General features: G+C 35.1%; 1 protein-coding gene across 2 annotated transcripts; it reads right to left on the reverse strand.

Moving 5' to 3' along the window:
• Nucleotides 1–3,045: 3,045 nt before the first annotated feature.
• On the reverse strand, nt 3,046–24,542 carry LOC113230376 (monocarboxylate transporter 9-like). 2 transcript variants are annotated; one of them, XM_026464285.1, is made up of 9 exons: nt 24,123–24,542; nt 16,592–16,718; nt 10,438–10,860; nt 9,711–10,059; nt 9,179–9,326; nt 8,142–8,286; nt 6,347–6,538; nt 3,582–3,684; nt 3,087–3,177 (listed from the first exon to the last, which is right to left on the reverse strand). In XM_026464285.1, the coding sequence occupies exons 1-9, from the start codon at nt 24,240–24,242 to the stop codon at nt 3,153–3,155; spliced, it is 1,632 nt and encodes a 543-aa protein (XP_026320070.1). In that variant the 5' UTR covers nt 24,243–24,542; the 3' UTR covers nt 3,087–3,152. The 2 variants fall into 2 exon arrangements, with proteins under 2 accessions (XP_026320069.1, XP_026320070.1); XM_026464284.1 differs by having other exon boundaries at nt 3,046–3,684; nt 24,123–24,541.
• Nucleotides 24,543–24,739: the final 197 nt, after the last annotated feature.

Raw genomic sequence — 24,739 nt, forward strand, 5'->3', positions numbered from 1 at the left:
TGAAATCCAAGTATGCTCGATGATTAAGAGGTTTGTGTTCACCGAATGGGTCTTCGTGAAATAATATTGCGTGATTTGAGTATAGATGAGTTTGTGCTTCTATTATATGAACACCTTTTCCAGGTATGAAAATATAGCCGTAAGACAACGATATCTATCTATGTCGCTTACCACCAGACACACGATTTGTTCGTCCTGTCACCTGGTATCATAAAAAAAACTCACGAGAATTTTAAATTTTCAAATTAATTTTTAAAATGACTAAGTAATATGACGAGTTTTTTTACAATATCTTCAAGATAAGTTGGAATATAATTAGGTTTTAGGTTTTTGAAACTGTCTCTTTATTCTATTCTATTTCCTTAATGGCGGCCACTAGGCTTGGGCCAGTGTTAGTTTCGAACTGCCTCTATATTTTTTCCATCCTCTAAGCTTTATCTTTCCATCTAAATGTTAACAATGACAGTCATTGAAGCGACACTCTTATAATCTGACGTATTTTAACTATCTAATCTGTAGAAAAGTGATAAAATCATTCGTTGTCAATTATTGCTCTTTTATCATTTACTTACACATATAAATTTGTAGTGTTACACGTATGAACTTCAAAAACTTTACAATTTTATGCGATCGATCTTTTTGTTATCTGACTACTGAGAAAAAACTAAGCCGATAATAATAGGCTATCATTATCCCTAGCGATTGAAACCCCGTTTTATTTAGACATTATAATATTAAAATATTTTATACCATATTTTACACTTATTATTAAATGAATTCATTGAACTATTATTATTTTAATGAGCTATTGTCCATCAAAATAGTAATATATAGAAATATAGACATCATTTCTCATAATATTAAGAATATATCATTAATTTAAAAAAATGCAATTCAATAGAAGCACTTCATGAAACTTTTATAGTCTATATTAAAGCCTGTATACAAATTCGCGTACTAATACAGAGATAAAACAAATTTTATATGTAACATAACTTTTATTTACTGACGAATTATGAGATCTTTTTTACCTTACAATAAAAGGTTTATATCTAAGGCCGCTTATACATTGCAGCGATCGACCACGCTGGTGGCGTTGAAATTAGATTCACTAAACCAAAATGCACAGGGTCACGGCATGTCGTGCTTGACACTTAAGATTTAAATTCAACTCTGAGGTCAGAACGGTACAAAATCCGAAGTGTCAAATGTGCAAGGGATCACGATCATCCACAGCGACTTACGCATTCTAAGAGCACCTTGAAATTGACGCTAAAAGAAACACTGCAGCAGCGCGACAGCAGCGCGTCTGTAGCGCTTCAGTTTTTTAGCTCACTTTGTGACCTCCATATTGGCGCTGCAATTGCGCTTCTAAATATTGTGTATGTATGAAAATTAGTAGTGGCGCAGCTGCAGCGTCACAGTGGAGCCACTACCACGCTTCTATAAGCGTCTAATTTGAAGGCGCCCTTGGGGCGCGTTCCCATTTTATGTCGTGACAACAGTAGTCGTGCAATTAAAGAGTCGTGACTTGTATATTTAAATTAAGTTGTTCACATATATTTAGTACGACGCGATTAACTGTCGTTCACGACATTTTTGACGTTACGACGACAGACTGTCGTGACAATGGGAAGAGCTAGAACGATAGTCGTCTCACGATAAATAAAACGTCACAATAGAAATGTGACGACAGATAATGGGAACAGGCTAGACACGATAGTCGTACAGCGATAAATAAAACGTGACGACATAATGGAAATGCGCCCTCAGCCTACAAACGTGTTGTGTGCCGACAAGACATCCCGCTATGCTATGGATTGTGACGGAGAACGTGCTATGTATAGGGCTGCCTAATGTTTATGGCAAAATCTTAACAATAAATCTTATTTGCACTAAAAAGTAAGAAACCTTAATAAAAAAAACACCTGTTATAACAGACAGGTAGTCAACAATTAATACTTACTTAGTCTACTCAAGAAAACAACCAAGATTTCGCACCCTTGGTCTAATAAGGCCACATCTGCAAAATAATAACTTTCAGGAAAGAGTATTAAAAAGTCGACCAACGAAATTAGTCTATAACTTTTTATGTTTAAATAGGAGAGGTATAAAATTTCGCATGGCCGTAATTTATGACTATCTACTATATCTTTTTTATAACATGTGACGTATGACATGTGCCTTTATTATACCAAGGATACTATTTTCTGATTTAAAAAATCGCTAAAAATATAAATCTGATAAGTATGAAAAGGAACATTTTCAATATGAGAACTATCTCAGTAAATTAATTTATTATATACACAAAGAAATTACCTACTATTATAAACTAAAATACCAAATTGTTGTTGTCGACACAATGTCGTCTTCCTTTGTTCGAAAACGTAACGTAAACGTTTGTGTAACCTTTGTTATTTTGTACTTATAGTCTTGTAAATCTTATTAATAGCTTTGAACACTTAAGTAAACAAGTTTATTAAATCTCTTTAGGCAGTGTTTGTACGCATGTAACAAATATTAGCTCTAAATCTACGCTATCTCTTAGGAGGAAAACTCACTTATGATAATAATTTGCGGCGGTACTTCTATAAAAACACATTTTCTTTACGCACCTGTTGTGATAACCCCAAGTGTGTTTCTCACCTAAATCTTGCATTTCCTATCATGGTTGCTGCGGATACAGTTTTTTACACATCAAGGTGGACGCTGATTTGTTACCTTAACTACATATTATCTTTATTGAATCTACATGACAAATTTTTTGAAATGATTTTGTGACATTTAAACAAAAGGGAAATGAAACTATTTTTCCGGATTTAAATCGTACATTTGTTTTTTCAAACAAACCAACGTTTCGGGCCCTTTATAGGACCCATGCTCACGGATGACTGAGGTGGTAAAGTCATCAAACAGTTATGTCTAATATTAATGCAAACCACCCTATTTTTTCACTACAGTTACAAAAGTTATTAATTAATATTAGAATTAATTTTAGAAAAAACATTCCAATTTACGCTACGAAATAAATCCGGAAAAATTGTTTCATTTCCGATATGTAACAATCGCAAAAACCTAAGAACTCGATATTTAAACAAAAAATCAACCTAGAAACCGATCAGTCTGCCTAGTATAACTATACTGGAATTTTCTCAAAGGTAAGCACGAAAGCTGAGCTGCTTTTTCGGCTTGCAGCCTGTTTCTGAATGGTTTGTATATTAATGTCACGACGCCAACATCCGCAATGAATGCGGAGTCTGATGCTGATATTTTAATTTATGCTGATATTCACAACAACCCTGGTTCCTACATAAAACCCGCAATCTCATCGATTTCACACAAATCAACCTTTTAAAATCGAATATCATAAGATATATTTTTTTTTGCACTAAACTAAAACACCACGTAAATACATATAATAGTGGCAATTAGAAAGTCAGTGTCTCGAAAATCCACTGAACCAACCGATTAATACCAATTCAATAATTGTCATTTATCCAAGACAATTAAATATTCCCGAAAGTAACCTAGGCCAGGTTCACGTTTCCAAAGACTTCATAGGTCCCTTTCTGCAAGTGAGCCTAAAAATGGCTTCAGCGGTCCAGGGTATTACGCAGCACAGGTTGCAAATGGCCAGCATAGAGAACGCGACGCTGTAACTTCCGGTGTAGTCACGGACGAAACCTGAGAAAAAACAAAAGAACTTTGAGCAATAATTGAGAAATGCTTCGAAAGACAATGATACGATATCGGTTCTTAGATTTTCGCGATTGTTACACATAGGAAATTAAACTATTTCTTTTTCGGATCTAATTCGCATCGTGTGCGTCGCCTGGAAACCGTTCCGCGAGGCGATGATTTACCTATACGATAGACAATAAAATTTCACTCTGTATATAAGTGTACGTCAATTATGAGAAGGTCCGGGCAGCAGTTCCCAAGAAGGGACTCAACTCCTGGACCCCGATTCAGAACTCTTCAATATGTTAACCGAATGATTGAATATCGTTCTCGAATCGAAGAGCACTTTCCGAGTTATTCAGAACATTCGAGTTAAATGTTCGATTCGGGTTCGGATACGATATTGTTATTCAACAGCGTTTACGGAGTTAATAGGTGGAATAGATTACATGAAAAATAAAAATCCTTTTATATAAATTTTTAAGATTTTCAAGGCATAAAATATAGGAATGCCTTAGTCTTGTATTAAAATAAATTAATAAAATTTAACAAAATCCAGACTTTATGTAAAATAATAACAGATTTCCATATTATATTCATGGTTTGTGAACAATAAGACTTTCGGTAACTTTCATACGATAACTGTGTTCTGAATAACGTTTGTAGGCTTTGCCGGCTGAGAAGCTCGAGTAATCGGGTGCGACGTCATTTCGGTTAGTTTTCGAATGCGACAGTTTGACATTCGATTTGGGTGTTGTGAATAAAAATGAAGAGAATTCGTACGATATCAAATCGCATCGGTCAACAACTGAGTTATCGTAAGGTTGTGAATCGACCTGCTGGTTAGTATAACTGAGCTCTCGGTATTCTCCATTTTCACTCCACATAAACTAAATTGTGTTATAGTAGTCACTATTCGAGGAAAAATCTTAACACGGCGATTCAGAAATAACGCAAAATAGGTCAATGCCATCTAGCGGATTCTTAATGAACTAAAAGTAAACATTCTGGCTTGAGGCTGTATATTACTTAAAGTAGGTACAGAAGTAGTAACCTTCTTTTGATCAATAGAGGGCGCTGTACAATTAGCCATATAAAATTGTCATATATTTTTAGCGACAACTGTCACAATAATCCCATGGTCCATATAACTTTTCACAACAACACACGATAGATTTATAACAATCGGACGTATAATAATGGAACAAACTTACAAACAACCATTAATTTTTATGTATGTAAACTATCAGGTCATTCTTGATCGATAATATATGTTTCATTTCTGATCAAGTAATCTCACAGTAAAAAAAAAAATATTCCGTAGCCAATACACAATTGTAAACCTCATTCATTGATTCGATATATTTATATCTATCTACATTTTTAAAGTATTACCCGTCACGATCAAAAACAAAAAATAGATTATATATCGCCACCATATTTTTAAAGCAGTCTTTCTTACATTGATTTCACAACATTACATAATTATAAAAACTATATTATGTTAATGCAGTTGACCTCGAAACTAAAATCCAGAAAAATCAAGATTTTTTTAAAAAAACCTGCTCACATAAATAATATAAAACACGTTTTTAAATTTAATTTAAAAGCGTTTGTCTTACTCTACAAATAAGTCAATTAAATATGTTGCAACAAAATGAAATGTTTAACTGTGAGTTAAAAACTGCATACTCCGTACAATGTTTTTATCTGTCTATAACCATAGCATATCTATGTGTGTAAAAAAAAATGTTTTAAGTTCTTAGGTTTTTCCGATTGTTACACGACAGTAATTGACACTGACCATAAACTGAAAGGCACCGAAACGTTTTGTTTCAAAAATAAATATAGATTTTATTTTTATAATACAAGGTGACGGGACGAACCAGTCGTGCGCCTGGTGGTAAGCGACACGCCTCCATTCATAACAGTTGCCACTCAGAGCTTTAAATCGCAAAGATCTTAAGGGCATTACCACTGCGCCCGTCACCCTAAGAAGTAAGTTGACAAGTCCCATGTGCCTATAATTTCACCAGCACACTACCCTTCCAAACCGGATCGCCGTAATGCTGACACTACTGCGTGGCGGCAGAGGTAAGGTGGCAGTACTTCCCTGGACGAACTCTTTCACAAGAAGCTTTACTGCTGCTAAAGTACTAAACTAACTAAAGCTGCTTCTAAAGAGTTTGAGATAATGTGCTTTATTATCAGCATGGAATCCCCTCGATTACAAGTTGTATACACACGTGGATAGAGCTCAACATTCTCGTAATTGCCAGTACGTCTAGCATGAATTTACAGTGCGGATGGTCTCTAGCGACTGCGTACAATATTGGTTTGACATAATTCTAGTTTTTCTTTTGCCCCCTAGCGATTTCGAATTCATAGTCTTCGCTACTGAAAGGGTCCATACTACAAGCGCGTTCTATACAAACCAAGTTTTTTATTCTACTTTTGGGTACTAACCAATCAAACCCTATTACTATAATAAACATTCAGTAAGGACTTTCAGTACGGCAGCATTTCCGTGTCTCTTGTATAGTTCTAGCGAACTCTTTCACAAGGAACTCTACTCCTTTTAGATTTAGATCCGAAGAAACTGTTTCATTTCTTGAAAATATATACACTGAAACTTATAATTTTAGGTTGTAAAGTCTTCACTCACCGATCATAGGTCCAATGCTCAAACTAAGTCCACCAGACAACAGCATATAAAGGCCATAAGCAGAAGGATATCTCTCAATCGGTACATAGTCGGCCATTACGATGGGCTGGGCTATATGTACTAGCGATCTTAGACCTCCTAGAATGCCGGTGATAATCAGTAATGGTAGGTAGGTTGTGAATTGAATGAGCACTGTAACAAAAAAAGATTAACTAGCTGATTACATGTTGTAATAGAGTTAAGCTATGGCAGCCTAATGGCTTGACCTACTGTCTCTCAAGCGAAGGCCGTAGGTTCGAATTCGAGTTTCTTTTTTATAACATCTAGTAATAGGACGAACAAGTCGTGCGCCTGATGGTAAGCTTCACACACGCCTCTAATTGGGAAAGTGGACCATTTGGATAAGTGGACCGATCGGGAAAGTAGACCGATTGTACCGAAGGGGCCTGTCCATAGCAGTACCAGTGCCATTCAGAGCTTTAAATCGTATAGATCAGAGGGGCACTGCCACTTTGCCCGTCACCCTGAGATATAAGTTGACAAGTCCCATGTGCCTGTAATTTCACCATTAAAAACCGGAACACAGTAATTTTTAAGGAAGAGTCTCGGAATTTGTGTGCGAAATTTAATTTGAAATTTGCCGTGAGCTTCTCGGTAAAGGAAAACATTGTTATGAAACCTGCACTTCGAAGAAGAAGAAGAAGGTTCACCACACTCGGAAAAGGTATTAAGTCCCCAACCTGCACTGGGCCAGCGTGACGGACTCCGGCCTAAACCTTCGCCTGAGAAGAGACCCTTGCCTATCAGTGGGACGTATAAAAGGGTTGATGATTGATGATGATGATAAATTAAAAACGTAATGGTTACTACCCAAGTCTGAGTACCCACTGCAAGTTTACTGGCTAGATTTTCGTTACGTTGAGTAAGTGAGGCGGCGTGGAGATATTAAAATAAAAAACATACAACTTTTCTTAGTGAACAATTGTATTACGAGCGTACGGATAGGTGTTAATTTTATGAAATCAGTTGGGTTCTCTCAATTGTTTATGCCCAATATAAATATTTATATTATTTATTAAGAAATTAGTTAGGCTGCTAGTGGTGTAAAAAAACCCAACTTCAAGTTTACCGCACACGGGTACTCAAGGTAATAAATTACAAAAACCATTAAAAAAAAACAAAAAGATGATTGGATTCCGCCACCCCTTCTCTATCATCGTAGGCTGGAGTTCCACTCCTATTTGTGGATATTATAAGTATTACGTTTCCTTCTTTATACGGCGTACGGCTATGAAGTGGATTTTCCTGTCTGCTGACCTATTCCCTTGGCAAGGCGAGATTGAATAGGCATTATATAGGTGTGCATGCTCTATCGTCGATCTCCCCACCACTTTCCGTCAGGTAAGATGGAGGCAAAAAATGCACACTTATTTTTTTTGTAAAAGAAACGCACATTGATTTCTTAATGCTAATTAGACCAGTAAGATGGTATAGCTAAATATATGTATAATACAAATGATTTTTTAATAGATTTTTTATTCCACGTTTTTTTATTTTCCTAATTTTTCGTCTTACCATATAAAGCTGTATAAGCGGTTCATATACTTGTTTGAAACATAAAATAAAACGTAAAACGTAAACTTCCCAGAGTCGTAGAATTAATGTGGTTTGTTTTAATGATAGGAATGTTATCATAAAGTAGGCGATAACCTGCTTAAAACAAAGGACAACTTTCATGCTACAAAACTTTTGCTCTACTTTTATCTTCAGGCGTTTTCAAATATTTTGAACTTACCTACTCGAAAAACAGCAGCGAACAAAGCTCCACTGAAGAACATGTACCGACTGTCCATTCTGAAAAACTGGCCTGATATTCCGAGCAGGAGCCTGGCCGCCATGTCTGTCGCTCCACCCAGGGAAATTATGTTCGCTATCTCCGACTGTAATAGAAAATGTAAATACAATAAGTACTGTATAGATTTTTATCGAAATACGTAAATCTCCAAGAACGAATAAATATTGCCAGTTACGGATAGTTTAACAGAATAGGTCCTTGTAAAATAATTATTCCAGGGAAATATTGCCACTTTACCTATTTCTGCCGTCAAACAGTAATGTGACCATTACTGCTTTCTGATTTTGAAGGGTAAGGGTGCTGGTGACTGACACATGGAACTTATCAACTTTATGCTACAGAGTGTACTATGTAGCACATGACGTGACTTAACATGAGTACACCTACTTACCTACGTCACGTACCTAATATAATTTTTTTTAAACGATATTTTTGATAAGTAAAGAATTAATGTCAATCCTACCCATGACTCAGCAAAATTTTAAATTGTATAAATATCTAAGTCGGGAACGCAACCTGGAACTCCGTTCTTAAAAGGCTGTTACCTCCCAGCTGGACTATAACTGCTCTAATGTGCACGGGTACAATTTAAATAATAATGTATTCCGAATGTCAACCGAGCGGTGGTAGCCTAATGAGAGAACGGTTGCTTCTCAATTAATATGGTTCGAATCCCTACGGAGGAATGTACCTATATGACTTGAATTTGTAAGTCACGTACATTTGTGAATATTTAGCAGCAATACCTCTCGCTAACGATGACGGAAGACATTGTGGTGAAACCTACATGTCGAAGATGGTTCGCATTTATTTGAAACGTGTGAAGACCCCAGCCTTATTTTTATAAGAGACCCCGCACTCTGCAGTGCATAAAGTCTGACGAAGCGCTCACGTTGAATTGGTATTGGATGTTAGGAGAAAAAAATCCTGAAAATTTCCTATCAAATGTAATGTAAATATGAAATTAGTTAACTTACTTGACTTAGATTGTTTTTATGTAGAAACATAGGCTCTAATGTAAAGAAGGTGAGGTCGGCAAAGAATGTGAGTGCCATTCCCACAATAATATTATCGTAGATGGGATCCTTTAATAACGTAAGATCCAGAAACTCGGCCACTGTTTGCCTGGATAAAGAAATTAATTTGTTTTACAAATTCATTGTAATTCACAATTTGAATTTAAAATGGAAGGTGCTTTTTGTATAACTAATTTATCTTTTCTGAGGAAGTGTACATTCAAATCAGTCTCAGTTGAAAACGTAACTAAATTATTTTCTTAAATATTATATGAAATTTTATACGTTAACAAACTTTTTTGTTTGCGTTAACAAACTTACTTTTTTGCATTAAAAAAACATAATATATGGGCTTCCACAAGGACCCGTTTTAGGGCCGTGACAATTTATAATTCATGATACAGGTAATACTCGTATAAAAAAACCATTACAAATTAAAAATAGTGACTAGCTTTATTAAATTAAAGTAAACAACTCGCAAGTCCATACTAACCATTTTCCTTCTTTATTTTTAATGATAGGCATAGGTTCAGCTGCAATGCTTCCAAAATTACCCAAACTTGAAACCGAAGCGGCTTTATATAAATTCTCCAAGTACACATTGTCACTGGAATCGAAATTGCCACTTCGACGATCACTGGGTATCAAAACCACAGGAATACTTAATCGTCTGGAATCGTGTAATTTCGGTACTAAGAGCCATTCCGACCCTTTCCTGGCGCATTCTGCTCGGTTATAAAGGAACAAATTTTCTACCGACTTCGTGTTGTCCGCTTTTTGACCGTTTGCTTTGAACTCGAATTTGTCTTTTCCTGATTCAATAACCGGGGTTGGAGGGATCACTGGAAATTTAATTTCGATGGTTCATACACTGCGAAGTTTTTGTATAATTTTCCTAATATGGACACTGACAATTTTTATACTACTGTTGATGTAATTACAAATTGCATGGTTTTTATAAATTTCAAATGATGTCGAGTGCTTAGGTTTTTACGATTGTTATACATAGGAAATAAAACTATTTTTTGTGATGTTCAGCCGTGACCATGGTACCTGTAATCGTCGTTTTGTTTGAAAAAGCTAATATACGCGATTTAGATAGAAAAGATGGTAATCTTTGTAAGGTTTTTTGAAACTACACAAACTCTGAGCTTTTTTGAGTTTAATTAAGTGAATTCATAATATTTTAGTATCAAATTAATCGTAACAAAGATACTTACAAACAATTTTTTCGCATGATTTCAGCTGTTTAACCATATGCCATTGAACAGGATGCATTACCATTGCCCCAAATATACTATGCGCAGATATAGCGCACAATATTGCTAAAGTCCCTCGGAACCCGAACTCATTTATTGTAAACTTGATGAATAATGGGTAAACCATCGTTATCAACCCAATAGATGCCTTACACAGACTAAGATAAAGCACTTTTTTCTTCGTAAAGTAGCTATTGAAGCTTGTGTATGAAACGGGTATGAGTAGCCCCATTCCTAAGCCTTGTAGGAATCCATTAGTTATGATAAGTTGTGTTGTAGATACCACAAAGATTGCCAAAAATGAAGCTACGGTGTATATAAAGGCTCCGATAAGACCGACTTGACGTAATGATAACCTCTTTAGCGCTATATTTGCTGAGAATCCTGGAACAAATAAAGACAACGGTATAACATCTAAGTGTAACATCAAAGTCATTACGTACAAAGGTTGAGAGCGTAAAATGAAAAAGAAATGGTATTAAACAGGTTCCGAACGTGACTTGATCACCTTTATTAGCTGTGCTTAGGCCGCTGTTTAGTTATACTTTGTAAATAATAGAAGGTTTACAAGGATATACAAGAAAATTATCATTGTAAAAAAATCAGCACGTCAAGCCCAGAATAAAGACAAAATAACAAAAAAATTTGTTTTTTATAACACCAAGTTTAATATCAAGAGACAGAATGAACAAGTCGAGCATCTGGTAATAAGTAACACGCCTACCCATAACAGTTGTAGTGCCATTCAGAGATTTAATCGCAAACGTTCCAGGAGCACTTCCACCAAGTCCCTTGTGCATGTAATTTCAACCTTTCGAAACCAGAACACAGCAATGCGCGCATTACTGCTTGGCGACAAAAATAGATAAGGTGGCAGTACTTTCTTGGACCAAACTCTTTCACAAGAAACTATGCTGCTTTTTATGCATAATATTTTAGTTGATAACGTTAAGGTAACAATAATAGTATCGATTTAACCACACACCTATAGAATCAATAATTCAATGTATATCATTCCACCAACACAGAATTATGTTGGAGTTCATTACATTAGACAAACATAACGATGAATATAATGACATGTTATTTAATTTAATATTGTTAATAGTATATCGTACAGTCAAGAGAACATGTGGCTTGACACTTTGGACCGTTCTTATAACAAAAGGTATAAGTAGCAGCCACGGTGAGGCAACAGGCACTGGTTCGAGTTCATTCGGATCAAACACATTTGTGACTTTCTTTGATCTTTGCATCAATAATAGTAACAAATTAGTGGAGTATTTAAAAAAAAAAACGGTAGTAAACACATTACGACATTCAATAGAAATAAATATTGTAAGCGGCAATTCGCTCCAGTGAATTAAAATTTTACAAATCAAACTTGATGACAGTTGGTTCTAATTTTTAATCTTCATTTTTTTTACCGTCTTTAAAAAAGAAGGAAGTGTTCAATTCGACTATATCTTTTTTATTTGAACCGATTGCATTTGTGAACAGATTTTGATGATTCTATTTTGTTGGAAAGACGGTACCTCAGTAGTCTCATTTAAATTTGAAGAAAATTTTCCACCTCTAAGGGTGGCAAACTAGGGGATGAATTACTTGTGAGATCGGTTTTTTTAATACTCTGTACTGAGAATATTTGTGGTGTAGTTATGTATTAAATTAAGTGAAATGTTAATTACTTATTAGTTTTGTATTTGGCTAGATTGTAATGTATTTATGATGTACTTTATTGGTGCCTTATAAATAAATGAAAAAAAAAAATGTTGTAGTACATATTCCACCTATAAGAGTCGTTGCTATCTCAGCTTGAATTCATATTTTTCCCGTACTAATACCGGTCCATTCTGCTTGAGTCGATCGGCAGGGACACTAGCTTTATTTCAGAATTTATTTTTTTACGAACGAAATTAAAACCATTTGAAAAATGTATATATCGTATAGTATACGCTGTAGTGTATGCACATAATAGTGCCATACACATTAGACAATATAAGTTAAATTACGGCCCGCCGTTCCCGCACTACGACACTAGACAGTGGTGTGAGCGGACGTATCCCACGGTACGTGAAGTAAGCACATGTTGTTTCTTTGAGCTGTCCTAAGGGTCGTATTCTAGAACTCTACTCAATGCTCAAGTTAGGATTGCACTGGAAACACAAGCACTGGAAATACGACCCTAATGGCAGGGACTTGAATATGACTTCGAGTGCTTTAAACCATACTCAAATCCTGACTTGAGCATTGAGTAGAGTTCTAGAATACGACCCTAAGTATCGTAAACGCCACAAACGCGTTCTATTTAGTTCAATTGATATAAAAATAAAATCAATTGTGTATATAAAGTACCTATTGAATACAGCAGTTTTGTATAATTTTGAATAAATTTGTGTTTCTATCGTGAAAATTTTTAAGAATCGTGTTTTCACACCGTATAGTAATCAGTGTACATCTTCAATTATAATAATTATAAATATATAGTAAATTCTTTTTCCAACGCAATTGATTCACCACTTTCACTACTATGCGGAATCGATTAAAGCCATTTGAGGTTGCATAGACTCTTAGGGATATTACGGGATGAATATAGTTTATTTAATTTACACACTTCCCGTTAATCGATTTCAATAAAACTTGGCACATATATTTCTTTATAAAATGTAAGTTCGCATTTGACCTCCATCTCACCAGATGAAAAGTGACGACGACCTATTCACTCTCGCCGTGAAAAGGATCATTATAACGTTGTGGAAATTAGAAATATGGAAATATAGAAATGTGGAAGCTTAACGCTACGTGCGAATCTTTGGAATATTCACAACATATAAGGGTGGAACCCAAGCCTACGCCTAGTCCCCCGATGATGAAAAGGGAAGGCGGAATTAAATCGTGTAATTCCATCGCACACTCTCCGTTTTCATCGCACATTTTCAGTTATTGTTGAGGAGAATACGGTAACGAACACATCAAAAGCGTAGCTAACTTTTGAAGTAGGCTCTCTGTTAATAAAAAAAAGTTATAATTATAACAAACAATTGTTTTATGCCGTGTGAAGAATCTGCGACAACGTTTATAAAATTAGAGCTATCAGTCTTGTATATACCGTATTTAGTACCATTTCCATAACATTCAATAATGTTACCGCTTCCATCAAATGTGACGACTTACTGAGTTGACGATTGTATTAAAAATCCATGGTCATAAATAGAACGCATGAGAAGACGAGCTTTATACCTTCTCCAGGTATTATTTTATTTTGACAGCATGGATACGGCTCCTGTCATAAATTAATTCGAAGTTATTTTTCAAAAGACAATTTGTTCATATCAGTCGCCATTACGCAAGTAATAAAGGAAATGAAGGTCAACTAAAGGTCGTCAGTATTGAAATTCTATTGAACTTAACCTACAGTTATCGTGTGCGTTTGTTTTAATTGGCTTTTCTACGTACAGACGGCAGCACATCAGGTTACACATTGACGGATTACTTTGGAGGCGATATTTGAACAACAGTTTATAGCTTGATGTGCAGTTGAATGTACACAAATGGAAATAAGGAAGTAGGCCATACTTTGTTAAGGATCTTTGCGAAATAGTATTGTTTGCTGACGACACATCCTTGATTTTTAAATATTTATTTATTTATTTAATGCTAAGAAGACAAAGTGTATTAAATTTGAATTATCTAATGTAAAATCGACTACTTAAATCATGCAAATAAATGGAGAAAAGTTGGACTTTGTTAATAAAGTACACGGTTGCGCGAACACACATGCCGCGCTGTTATTGAGTACGAAGTTGCCCTACTTGTTCTTATTCTACTATCCAGCTAGCGTGAATAACAATGGCTTTTACTCTCTACTAAAGGGATATCAATGGTCATTAGTAGGTCCTAAACGAGTTTGTAATGAAGTTTGAACCCCATTAGATCGACTTTAATAGTATATACGCAGATTGTCGAGCTGGACTATATAGAAGAGCGTAAAATTGTACTATAGTTTCATTTAGGTCCTACTATACGTTATAGGGCTTTCATCACCTGATAAGATCTGCCATCAGGACGCTTAGATTTTACATTCCATCATCATCACGTCATGCATATAATATGATACTAACGTATTAAAGCCAAAAATGCAATGCTGAGTGCATTATTTGTCTGTACACAAGGAACACAATACTTCAGATACTTGATTTTTTCAATAACATAACGCACCATTGGTGTAATTAGGCCGTATCTGCAAAATGACAATTATTACAACAGGCTTAATGATTGTACGAACGAAATTGGTAGATAACTTTTTAATGATTATTAGTACCAAGATCGTCCTTCGATCTAGAAAACCGCTCTACCAACTGAGCTAAAGATCGAGTCAGCAGACCTTACGGTTTTCTCTATGCGTTTGTTATAGATCATTGTTTTTTTTTAAAGTTTTTCTCCACTAAACCTGGTACCGTTACAACTATCAGAGATGTCGAGGGATAACTCGTCGAAAAACCGAGTCGAAAGTGGAAAGAAGTCGGAAGTTCATAAGCTCACCTGTGACACATGTAACAGTGTATATATAGGTAAAACAGTAACTTTATAACTAGATATAAAGAGCATGTTTCTTCGTTTAGGCATAAGCCCCCAGACAGGTCCAATTTCGCTAAACATTTATTAGAAACAAATCCTATTTTTCCAGATTCTCATTCTTATGATCTTATGATCTTACATTTTTGCGAAAAAGGACTACGTGTGGGTGTTTTAGAACAGATGGAAATAATTAGATACAACAACAGGGGTTGTATAATAAATGAACAATTGAATTTTGCATCATCACCTTTATTAACAATAGCAACACGAACCGTTCTGAACGAGCTCACTCTTCGGCCGAGCGATGCCTCGTGGAGAAGCGAAATCTTTTTTTCCTTATCTATGGGCGAAACACATGTCGGGTATATTTTTGGTGGGGCTTGTAACAGTAGTTGCGCTTGTGTTACTTATTTTATTAATTTTATGCGGAGAGAGGGTGGAATAATTAACTACATGAAAAAATATTCAACACAAGCGCGGCTATTTTGCACGATTTCACCTTCACTAGGTTCGCGGAGTAGCAAATTAATTTACTTCCATTTTTACTACATATATTTGACAACTCTGAATCTCGACTCTTTGAAGTAGCGTGGGCACTAGATAATGAAGTTCCGGGTACGAGTCCCGGTAGGACCAAAAGGACACGAACTGTTTATTTTTAAAAACCTTGCAACATTGTATTGACAGCAAAAAGGGAGAGTAGGCTAGTAAGGTTTTCAAAACACAAGTTTTATTTTTATTTATAACGTTATTATTCACATTAACGAATCATTTTGCTTAAGAATGCAATGCTTACAAGTTAAAATTATAAGCGTGCTTATGTGCTTATATTAAAAAACCTATATGTTGGTACTGTGCGTTCATTGATTTTGAGAAGGCTTATGATCGAGTAAATAGGCATTATTTAGGTGTGCATGCTCCATTGTCGATCTCGTCGTCATTTTCCACCAAGTGAGATGGAGGTAAAAATGCATACTTATACATTTTATAAAAAAAGAGTGGCGAGGGAAGCAGTGTGCTTAGTTTTGTCTAGTTCTAGTTTCGGGGTAGATTGGCTAGCCTAGGTATAATTTTGTTTCTTTGATATTCGTAGCGCAGGGAATTTTCCTAGTGGGTAATTATTATTATATCCATATATAAAAAAACTTAGACATATAACGTTTTATGGAGAATCTTTTGATCATCTTCCATTCATTCAATCATTAGACCAGGTATACATCTCCTTTCGCTCCTGCCATACTTTACGGTGTTATGCGTCTCTGGCCCAGGCTTTGCCCGTGAATTTTACTATGTCCTCGACCCAGCAGATTTCTTCCACTTGTCCTTGGCCACCAGTCCGTCAAAGCCTTAGTCCAGTGGCCATCGTCCATCACGTCTAACCAGATGTCATGATCAACTCCACTTTTCTCTTGAATTTTTAGTAACATCTTATGTCTTACTTAGTTGTAGTAAAAATAGCAGAAAGGGAAGGTAGTGAGAATAGGGGTAATATGTGGCTAATCTTATCTAATAGGAAACCACATTATGTTAAACTTACCGGAAATAGCTAAAGTAACTTGGAAAACTCCAAAGACAACTGTGACTGCACCAGTTCCGACACCCAAATCGTCAAGAAAGTCGTTGTAAATAAACCCAAACACCGGCTGGTGGGCTGTGCCTGCAATCTGAAACAGAAAACAATTTGCTTTAAAAATCTCATGCAGGCAAAGTCGACAGTAATGTCCTAAATTATGCTCACAGGTTTTTTCATTACATAATCGCTATATGGATTTTTTAAGCAATAAGTTTTTATGCTCGATTATGCTCTGTCTATAACAATTGCAATGTCCTCAGAGCTATATATCGCAAAGATCTGAGGAGGACTGACTTACTAATTAGTACTTGGTGGCAGAAATAGATCTTAAGCAAGAAAGCCACCTGCTGTACTAGCTTAATCTGTTACACTTACAATATTGTTCTGTGTTGTTATTGTAATTCTTAATGTAAAATAAAGAATATTTCAGTATTTCATATCATCGCCATTAAACGGTTTGCTAAGTCATGATGATATATTATATACTTACCAATGCCACAATACCGCTTTAATTTGGTAATATATGAAGTTATAGGTGACACGATTTATTGGTGTCAAGAAATTTGATACCTAAAACTGGTGTTTAAAACCGGTCAAATCTGGATTTTTAGTCTTTTTTTAGATAATTACGGTAAGCTCATTATATGAAGCCAAAGGTTATTATGTAAACATAAGTGTTAAAATTCCTCATCCACATCATTTAAACGATATTTTTAGATTTGCAAAAGTAGCATACAAAAAAGGAAACTAAATCTTTTTTAATAATTTGTGAACTTTTTCTCTGAGACATAAAATAAATTAAATCAATGGATATTTTAAACTGTTCTGAGCTACGCAAGAAAATTTTTAATATGTATAAATTAACTTCGATAGTTTTATGTGGGGCCTCAAAACTAAGACAATGAGCATTGAAAATAAAATTTATATTATTTTATTATAATCAACATTTAAAACTAAGTAAATGTTGATTATAGTTGTATACTAATATTATTATTAATTATAATATAATTTGACCTGAAAACATCTTCGGAATCGCAAGCAAATTGACTTCTGGTACTCGCCGGCCGATATTACTTTTGAATATCAAATACTAATTTAGTATGCTTAAAAATAATAACAGCGTTCCTTGAATGGAGTTCGTTTAGAATTTGTCCGTAAAGCAATTAATATAAATGGAACACTTAATGCTATATTGTCCAGTAAAAAAAAATCGCCTATTTAAAACAGTACACATTTACTGACATTTAATATGGAGCTCATAATAGTACATTGTATTATAAGGGCGGCAATTTAAGAGCGACATTCAAAACCCGTTCCCGAAAGCGAAGGTTTTAATGGTCTGAACGTTTCTAATTGCTGTTCCGCCCTTGTGGCGTACAATATTTATGATCACACTTGCTAGGAAATTTAAAAATGAAGAAAATTAGAGTTTGTAATTTTTAATTTATTTACAATAAAAAATCATTACTTATTTATATTTGTAACAATAATAAATGTATTTATTCCACATATTTTTTACAGCCAAATTTGATATTGACAGTGTTAGCTTGCAACATGGCATTATGCAAGACATGTATGTCTGATCTAGATAATTAATTTTATGTATGTCTCACATATATGCATATTATAAAGATGTCATGACTGTCGTAGCGAAGAAAAGGTGGGCGTGGGCGGGCACATTGCGAGAATAGACAAGAGGCACTGGACAAGGCGAGTACTCGAGTGGAGACCCAGAGCGGATGTCAGAGGGCGCGCCAGACCAACACAGTGCTGGATGGATGACATCGGACGACCCGGATGTCGGGACTGCACGACTCGGGCACAAGATCGCCAAGAGTGGAAGAGGCCTGTATCCAAGATTGGATAACAAAACAGCCGCCATGATGATGATGATTTCAAATATCATCGTTCTTCCATAAATGCAAAAACATGCAACAGATTTGAAAAACAACATATTCTTCAAACGTTAAGTTTAAACTTATAATACTTATAATTGTAGGTGTAATAGCGACATCCCTGTGATCAGAATGTAGATGATTTAACTGTATGAGAGGGATAAGTGATTAGAAGGAAAAAAAAAACTATATACAACTTAATAAGTTTTCGGTTTCATCAAATGTGACTTTATACATTATACTCCTCTACTCTATGTTTACTTTCTCTTTTATTTAATGTATGTTGAAATATCGATTAATTTATAAAGACGTTACAAATTGTCAATTTGTCCGCGCTTGTGGCACTAAAAACCATAACCGCTCTGGGCCCATATGATAAAAATACCACCCAGTTTTTGCAGGTTACATAACTCTATAACTATAACGTGCAAATCTAGTATTAAGTACGAATCCGCCTGCATAACAGTTTTTATTGTAATATTTTCCTTGATCATTTTCTCAAAGTACTCTTGGCAGTAAAAACCGGCTTTGCCCAGTTTTATTATAACATGTTACACTTAAACTCACAATGGATCTAATAAGAGAAAAACTTGCTAATATCTTGCAACAGAATCGAATAGTTTAAATAACGTATATGATACATATTAAGTTCTAATGTTCAGTAGCAGTAGAGCTCTTTGTGAAAAAAATCTACGAGGGAAGTCCCTGCCTCCTTAGCTATTTCTAAAGGTACTGCTGAAATTACAGGCACGTGGGACTTGACAACAGTATGTCTCAGGGTGATGGGCGCAGTGGGAGTGTCTCTCAGATCTTTGCAATATAGAGTTCTGAATAAGTACTGCAATTGCTGCAATGACTGTCTATCAATTGGAATAGAAAACAAACGAAAGCTTATTTGAAAAACTTTAAAAAGTCATGTGTGTGTTTATATTATAAACATAATGTGTAAAGACATTAGTTATTTTCTAATTAATTATTATTTAGTAGTTACATATTGGTCTTCTCTACCGTGGCTACGTCTTTGCCACTCATATATACATATAACATAAATAAAGAAATGAACATAATTTTCTCTGTAAACGAGAACCTACGAACGAAAAATAGTGCTACTACGGTTTGACAAACACGTCAATTGCCTGGTCTCAAATTAGTAATTCTCTGTGTTATGAGTACCAGAGCAACGAATGATGTCTGGTGTTCTAGACACCCAGTATGGATGTAATTTCATCGTTTCCCAAATTGGTCTTACCGGAAATCGAGCCTAGTCATCTAGCGTCCACAATGCTGAACGTTACATAGCCATAGAGGTCGTCACAATTTAAAAATTGAAATTATAATTCAAAATAAATATGATCAAAACAGGAAATACAATACGTAATACAAATTAATATCAATAATTTCAGAAAGATATATAAGAATCAAAGGTCAATATTGTTTATATTTGTATCGTATTAAAATTAGTATTTATTGACGAGTAGTAAATAAGGATATCTTACGTCAAAGATACGCGCTTTCTCTGATAGAGAGAACAACAGTGGAAATTTCCAGAGCTGTGTTCGTTTACCTACTTTCCAAAGCAAACAAACGGCTCTGACGCTTCTATAATTTTTTTCACAAAACGACGAACGGTTTTTGACTCATTTTCATACTTTATAGCTGTAGTTCGACAAATATATCGATAGTTCTTCTTTGTAAACAAATTATTGCAAATGTTCACATAAAATGTTGTATTAAATAAAGAACCATTTTTTAGTAGCAGTAGAGCTTCTTGTAAAAGAGTCCAGTGACGTACTGCCACCTTACCTGTTTCTACCGCCAAGCAGTAGCTAATACTAACATTACTGCGTTCCGACTTTAAAGGGTGGACTGGTAGGGGACAAATCACATTATATATAATGGGATTTGTCACCTTATGTATCAGGGTGACGGGCCCAGTGGAAGTGCCCCTCAGACTTTTAGTTTGATAGAGAAATGAGTGTCGGAGTGAGGGAAACTGCTGAATGCAGCCTTCAACAAATGGAAACAATTTACTGTACACTTTGAGGAAAAAGAAAATCGCTAAGTTTCGAAAAAAATCGAAATAATGCCGCACAATCAATGTCTACAGAAAATGTCACTAAAATCCTACTCTCAAAATCATCTACATTTAAATAAACATTTTTTGTATTGATTGTACTGTAAACATAAGTGCTGAAGAAGTTAATTGAATAAAACGCATCGTTATGTCATTTTAGTATCAATACAATGTTATTTTACCATTTTCATGTCACATGCGAATCTCAGTCCAAAAGGTCTCCGATCATAGCATGTTAAGCGCTGAAGATCTACATATGTCTATCGTTAAATCTGAGACGGCGAAAAACTATTTGCGATCTACATCTGTTATGTCTCTCCATCATATCCCGATTTCGACATTTTTGTATAAAACACGAAAATCGGCCTCCAAGACCCAGTCTTTATATGTGTAAATATGAAGGTTTTTCGATAACATTTTCCTTCTCTTGTTCAGTACATAAATCATTACCCGCATCTTTAAGGTTCTTCTCGAGGTAAGGTTACCAGAACGACATAGTTATTGCGTAATATGTAATTAGTAAGTGCATGTAGTTAACGTTGGATAGATATCACCGGTATGGCTGCACGCACGCCTTAACTAAAAATCTTGTAGAACGGTCACGGTCTTCTGCTTCTAATTTTTGCTCCAGGATAATGGTCTGTTGTACAGGTTACTTATTAACTCTATGACATGTATAAGACCATCTGGTATCCAAATTGTAAAGCCCGATGTGTTGTGAATTGTACTTTTTGAGTTTAGAAAATATTCCTCTTTATTGTACCTATAGTAGACTGGTAAGTTAAGTGAAAAGAGTATTGTATGTTAGTAGTATATTTTTTTTTCATTCGCAGGTTCTATACGTACCTAATTGATTTTTAAAAAGTCAAAATATTTCATATTTGATGAGCTTTTACTCTAGAAATACCTATGAAAGAATTTGATAAATTTATATGTTGCAACGTTATCTCTAGAACTAATAAATCGGTGGCAAGCAAAAGTCAGTGTTACTGCGTGCACTTAAGGTTTGCAATGAATACGTAATTTTATCAAGGGCGTCTCCGACATGCTCTTGGACTACCATATGTTGTTAAATAAATCAATTTTGTGGAACTAAATCGTGCTTTGTTTTCAAATAAGCCAACGTTTCGGTCTTCTCTGATCGGCGATATAGTAAATAACTTGAAGATTCCTAGCTGGGATATGAGAAAATGTCATAGTTCTGTGACAATTTAGTCCATGAAGGAAAGGCATAAATATCTAATTGATATTAAGAACATGTGGATGTTTGTTCATCTTCACCATCATCAGCTTATCGCAGTCGACTGCTGGACATAGCTATCTCCCAAAGTGCACCATTTCGCCCGATCCTTAGCTCGACGCATCCATCTGCTGCCAGCAGCCTTTCGCAGATCATCATTCCGTCTGGCAAGAGAGCATCCTACACTACCTTTGCCAAGCCGTGATCTCCACTCAAGAACTTGCTTCCCTCATCAGTTATCGGTTCTTTAACAGATATTTGTTCCTCTATAGATAAATCAACTACATATTATACGTCGCATTTAACATAAATCGTAGCAGTTATGTCATGATTTAGTCAAAAAATAACATTACGTTATTCGAAACGTTCGCCTATCTTTATTTCCGAAATATCTCTCCTATTTATATACCAGTTGTCTGGTTATATGACACTAAGGTATAATAATAATGGTCATTGACCGAAGAAATAATCGCAATGAGTCTAGCTACATGAATAACCCCATAGTATAGTGCTCCGCTCTGGCCACAATTCACATTCTCTTAAAAAAATGTTAGCTGAATTTTTAGATTTTAGCGATTGCTGCACAATATAGAATGAAATATTTTTAGATCTACATCGCGTATGTTTGTTTTTTGAAATAGACCATATTTTTTTATAATAACAGTAAATCTAGCACGACAGGGCGCGACTTGTGCGAGAGCGACATAAGGCGCAGAATCTCAGTATCTTGCGACTTTTGTCGTTCTCGCGCAAGTTGCACTCTGTTGTGCTAGCCCCACAGGTCACGGGAGGAACAAGTCGTGCGCCTGTCCACTGCAGGTCTGCCCTCCTTATCATAACTAGCGTTATAGACCATTTTTGCCAAGTTGAGTTATTTATATATTAACATATCTCGAGCGAAACGAGATCTAGAACCTCCTTTAATCGGTTTTTTATATCTTATTATTCCTGTGTTTACTTAAAATAGCAAGTGCCTCGGTCGATTGTCCTGAGCTTCTCAGTAACATTGGTTTGCGAGTTCCAGTAGCTTCATTTTGATATACTACATGTTCCTTAGGCGAAAGTAAACTATAGACGAAATTCCTACATCATTAGAACTAGTGAGTGCTATAACAGAGTGGCGAGGCAGCATAATATTGACTTTTTCTAGTACTTCACCAGACTAACTTAACCGATTACTCTGTAATCAGTTTTTCATTCTTTTAGATAAAAGGTAATTCACGTTAGAATTTCTCTTTTACATTTTTTTTCTTCTCAATGTTTGGGTACAGTTCTAACGTAAAATTTTAGCTGATAACTTATCTGTGGAACTTGTAATTAACCATCAGTATTTATTTTTGTACTCATAGTCTAGTTTAACTTAATTACTTAGTACGTACTTAGTTATGCTCGTGATGCTATTAGACCACAACACTCACGATCCATTATAAACCTTAATATACGACAGTAACGTGAACCTGGTATAACATTATGTTAAAACAGCATTTAATAATAGGTCCACACTATGATTTAACTGCCTTCGTGGCCGAACGGTTACCATGCTGGACTGCCACGCAGAGGTCCTGGGTTCGATTCTCGGACCGGAAGAAATATTTATATGGGCTACATTGATTTCTCTCGTGAGTTTGGGTGTAATTTTGTGGTTATCTATATGTAAATACATTAGTGTTTATACATGGCACCAGGGACACAGGATTTCTCTAGTACGGGCTATGAGTGTGTGCTTTATTATTATCTTTCAGGGCACTGAATGAGGAAGTCCTGGGTTCAGTTTCCGGTAGAACAAATTTGGGAAATGGACTTTTCTAAATTGGTTCCAATATTATATATACTATTCAGTGTAGCGTCCCGGAACTTTGTTCTGGTACTCATAATACAGGGAATTCTTTAGAGACCAAGTGATTGGGCGTGATTGTCGGGCACATTATTATTATTATATTATTTTATTATATAATCGTAATATTTTAGATTTTAATATTAAGACATTTATTATATGAAATAAATTATTCCTTTCTATTAGGTTTTCCAGATCCGTAATCAGGATAATCGGTCGGTTAAATCAGTCTCAGTTTTAAAAGCCCCATCTGTCCGTGCGCGTAATATTTTTTAGTTTGCCAGAAAGTCTTAAATTACGTTTGAAATTATTTTTTCGGAGTTACTCAAATTAATTTTAATTTATTTTTAATCTTAGTCCATAATACGTTATTTAATATATGTATATTTATTTATATTTGTAATTATTTATAAATATGTTATTTAATTTTAAATTAAAAAGAAATTACTTACAAATATGACAGACAGACCGATGCACACGAGGTACCCCCATCCCCCTTCAGGAGGTACCATCTCATATTTTTCAGCTTCACTGTTGCTGCTGCAAGTATCCTGGCTCCCTTTCTCACTCATTTTCTTTTAAATATTTTCTGTCGATATCTCTAATGTTAGTATATTTTTAAAGATTGTAAGTAATTCGGTTTCTCTTTTGTTTTTGAAGACTATTTTCGGTTCACGTTTACGTTAAAACATTAACGCTCACAAATTACCGATCGTTAATAGAAATCATCCGCCTTTTATATAGCACCACTGGTGGCCCAATAAAACGGCTTACAACTATTTGTTTTGAGCTTAAAATTATAACACCTTGATTGCGGGTGGTTGAGAAGTCGCACAAATAATGTCTCCGGGTTTCCCACAGACAGATTTAACAAACAACTGCTTATTATTGTAATTGTTACCCACACAACTATAAACAATTCAAATATTTTGTTTAACTTGAAATTTATTTAATATTATTAAGGACAAATTATTTTTTCTGCGTTTTTATGTTATATAATTGATATTTTTCATTGCTAAATTTTTACAATTTTTGTAATATTTATTTTTGTTTATTTATATTTTTTACG

This window comes from Hyposmocoma kahamanoa, unplaced genomic scaffold (assembly GCF_003589595.1).
Source record: "Hyposmocoma kahamanoa isolate Upper Pololo Valley unplaced genomic scaffold, ASM358959v1 63, whole genome shotgun sequence".
Taxonomy (NCBI): domain Eukaryota; kingdom Metazoa; phylum Arthropoda; class Insecta; order Lepidoptera; family Cosmopterigidae; genus Hyposmocoma; species Hyposmocoma kahamanoa.